Source organism: Apis dorsata, unplaced genomic scaffold (genome assembly GCF_000469605.1).
Source record: "Apis dorsata unplaced genomic scaffold, Apis dorsata 1.3 scaffold_650, whole genome shotgun sequence".
Taxonomy (NCBI): domain Eukaryota; kingdom Metazoa; phylum Arthropoda; class Insecta; order Hymenoptera; family Apidae; genus Apis; species Apis dorsata.
The window spans coordinates 159331-163093 of NW_006263841.1; the positions used below are offsets into that span (position 1 = coordinate 159331).

The following is a 3763-nucleotide window of genomic DNA, read 5'->3' on the forward strand; positions in this document are numbered from 1 at the left end:
TGTATTACAAAATCTAAATAGATAGAAGAATTGAAAATTATTTCTAAGAAAAATAAAATCAAAAAAGTAATGAATATTATAATTAAATAATCTAAATATATTTAAAATATATTTGTAAAAAAATATTCTTTTTTTATTATTATTAATATGAAACATACTTATTGCATTTATTTATTTTTTTTAATAGTTAATCAGAATATAAAAATCAATAAGTTACAATTTTTAAATACTTTTATAAAGTAATGCTGTTCCTGCAGTGTATAATCAGACTGTGCCATACAACATTTAGAATATTTTTTGTACAACATTTAGAATATTTAGTAAATGAAATTCAAAATTATTGTATATATATGTACAATGTATAATGTGTGAAAATGATTTTTACCTCGCACTGCCATTATACAAGCCTTGAATACATTCTATTAAATTATTATTCTTATTTGGCATTAAAGACTGAAATAATTCTATATTTTTTTTATATTTACAATAAAACATGTATTATTTTATATATGTAGTATAAATGTATAAAAAAATAAAACTTTTGTTACATATTTTATACGATACTTATTATTTTATATACAAAATAATTTTAAAATGCATTCTAGCATAATTAAACAATATATATTATATTAATTGTTAGATTTATTTTTAATTAATTATCTGTAATTTTTTCGTAATTATTTATTTTTTCTATTTAAGTACAAAAATATAAGTGTAATTTAATATATATATATATATATATTTATTAAAAATTTATTTACTGTATTTACACACGCAATATTTGTGTACAATCGAAAAACGTAAAAATATTAATAAAAACATAAAATAGAATATTATATACTAATTTACTATACAAACGCATTATTTACATTAGTCCTTTTTTATTCTATCTATTTTACAAATTTTACAAACTAATGCGCGCTATAAATATAAATGATGCTTAATATCATTTTTCTTTTCAAATATACAAATATACATATGTTTATTTTTATCATTTAAATTTCTTGAATAATATAAGATATAATTGCTCTTCAGGCAGGTACGATTTATTTTTGACGGCAGGAGATATTTAGTTTAAAAAGATTTTTATAATTTTGAAGAATTTTTGAATTAAATTTATAAAAAAAAAAAATCAGTAATTCAAATTTAGAATAAAAAAAGAAATTGAAACTATTGTTATAGTTTAAATAAATTAGGAAAAATTAGGTTTTAAAATATTTTATATCCTGTTTGAAATGATAAATTATTATTATTATATTTTTCAAACTTTACAAATAATATTTACTTATAGTACAATATATATGTTTTTTCATAAGTTTTTATTACTGATTTTCTCTCTCTCTCTCTCACACACACATACACACACACACACACTTTCTCACTCTCACTCACTTTCACTTGCTCACTCATTTTCACTCTTTTTCTTGATATCTTCTTTAAATTCATTTAAAATAAAAGAAATATACTATTAACATTATAATATATATTATAACATTATCTATATTATGAATGAATTCATAAAATTTAAATCATAATGAATTATACAAATAATTTATTAATTATTAATTCAAAGTTATAATGTCTTATTTTTCAAATGGATATTTTTAAAAAAATATTAAAAAAAATTAAATATCAAATAAATACAATTGTTTCAAGAATTCGTAATATAATATATTATTTAATTACAAATTAAAATGTTTGAAAAAACAAATTTTTGGAATATTAAAAAAAAATGATTTTATTAAATTTAATGTAAATATAATATTAAAAAAATTTTAATGTACCTTAGAAACAATTATTATATAAATGAAATGATAAAGAAAAAATTGTAAAGAATAAATAGACCAATTACTAATTTTATTAGGAAATTAGTAATCAAATATAAATTTAGGATTTTCAATTATTCTATTAATATATTCCTGCCGTCAATAAAAATCAATTGCATGTTTGTTCAAATTGAATTTTATCATTTTGAACAATTAACAATCGATTAAAAAATTAATTCTCAATAGTAACAAATTACTAATTTAGAAAGCTTAAGAGGAAATACTTAAATTTTTAGCGCGCGCATTTATCTCGATTTAAATTCTATTCTGAAAATATATATTTTTTTTGTAAAATATTTTAACATAAGGCACAAATAAAAACGAGATTAAAATCTTAATTGCCTAACATTTCTTTAAATTTTTATCTTTATATGATTGATAATATCTTAATAAAATTAATTATTATATTCTTTAAAGATATTCCTTATATATATAATTCCTATTTACAGCAAATCTTTTTACCTTTATATTTAAATTTTTTATAATAATCAATGGATTAAAATTTTGTTATATTATAGTAAATTACAATAATTTTTCAGATTTTATTTTATTTTGTGAATAAAAAATAAGTTAGGCAGTCAAAATTATCTGAATTTTTAACAATTAATCATATAAGTAAAATTTTCATACATAATAAATTTAAAATCCTTCAAGAATGCCTCAATTGTGTAAATATTTAATAAACAATTCAACATTTTCAAAACATTATTTATAACATTATTTATGGCATTATTGCAATCTTAGTTCTTTGTTTCTTATCTTATTTTTTAATATCTTTTTATCTATTTTCATTTTTATTGCACATGCATTCTTCACTGTTAATTTATAATTTTTTGAATCAATTGATGAATCAATGAATAGTTAACGACATCCACATCCGAGGACAGACATGTCCTGATAATTTTTCAATACTACTTTATTTTCTTCATCGAGATAAAGCATGGATATTGAACTAAGAGCAGTAGGTACACAGCAAGCTTTAGGCACCATGCTTGGTTTTGTTGAATAAACCAAGTTTTGAACAATTGCATGATTGGTAGAATTTAAATGATCTGCTAATGGAAAGGGACAATCACCATGACAATAAAAGGCATCATAACCAGGAGGAGCAACAATCCAATCATTCCAACCAACATCAGCAAAATCAACATAAAGCGGATGTCGTCTACAATTCTCACGTCCATCTTTTCGACGATTTTTTCGAAGTGCTGCTCTTCTAGCACGGCGATCCATTATTTGACTTGCAGAAGACATTTTATATCTATATAATTAATATATTTTCTTATATAATTAATATTCTATGAGCAATATTATTATAATAAATTTAGAAAATAAAATATTACATTATATATAAAAAAATTTATATTTTAAATATAATTAGAATAGATATTATATATTATTTTATTTAAGAAAAAGATTAAAAAGAAGATTTTATAAGAAGAAAGACTATTTTATACCTTCCATCATCTGTATAAGTAAATAACATTGGGCGATTAACAACCCATGTATCATTTCTTTCATTTGTGTTTCTTTTCAAACGTACATGCTCTTGTTTAATTCCACGTACATGCACCAAAAGTCCATGATTATTTTTAGGATCCTTTATCCATCTTTCTACAGCAGGATGAACATCTAGGCTAATTGTGCCATTTTTTCTAGTATTTATTAATTTACTGTCAATTAAACGTAATAATGGAGAACTATATCCTTTTGCACCAGGACGTAAAATATCATATATAAGTATTCTACCCAATTTTGGATTGGAATCATCTTGATTTAAAATAGGTACACGAGAAAGACTTAATTCTGCAGCTTGTAATTTTTCTCCTGAAGGAATACTACTTAAGTCAAAAGAAAGACGAAAGCGATTTGGAGATTGAAATTTATGATCCACCTTACTCTCTGTATATAGAAGAAAATAAGAAAAAAAAAATTAA

The 3763-nt window shown here is 20.8% G+C and overlaps 1 protein-coding gene across 1 annotated transcript in view; it reads right to left on the minus strand.

The window, feature by feature from the left end:
* Positions 1-2357: 2357 nt before the first annotated feature.
* LOC102679965 (protein decapentaplegic-like) overlaps positions 2358-3763 on the minus strand; it is a 6815-nt gene continuing 5409 nt past the window's right edge. Inside the window, exons 3-4 of the mRNA XM_006621925.1 lie at positions 3284-3728; positions 2358-3087 (exon numbers count right to left, since the gene is read on the minus strand). Of these exons, the coding sequence (XP_006621988.1) occupies positions 2688-3087; positions 3284-3728 (845 nt within the window). The 3' untranslated portion in view covers positions 2358-2687. The remainder of the gene's footprint in view (positions 3088-3283; positions 3729-3763) is intronic.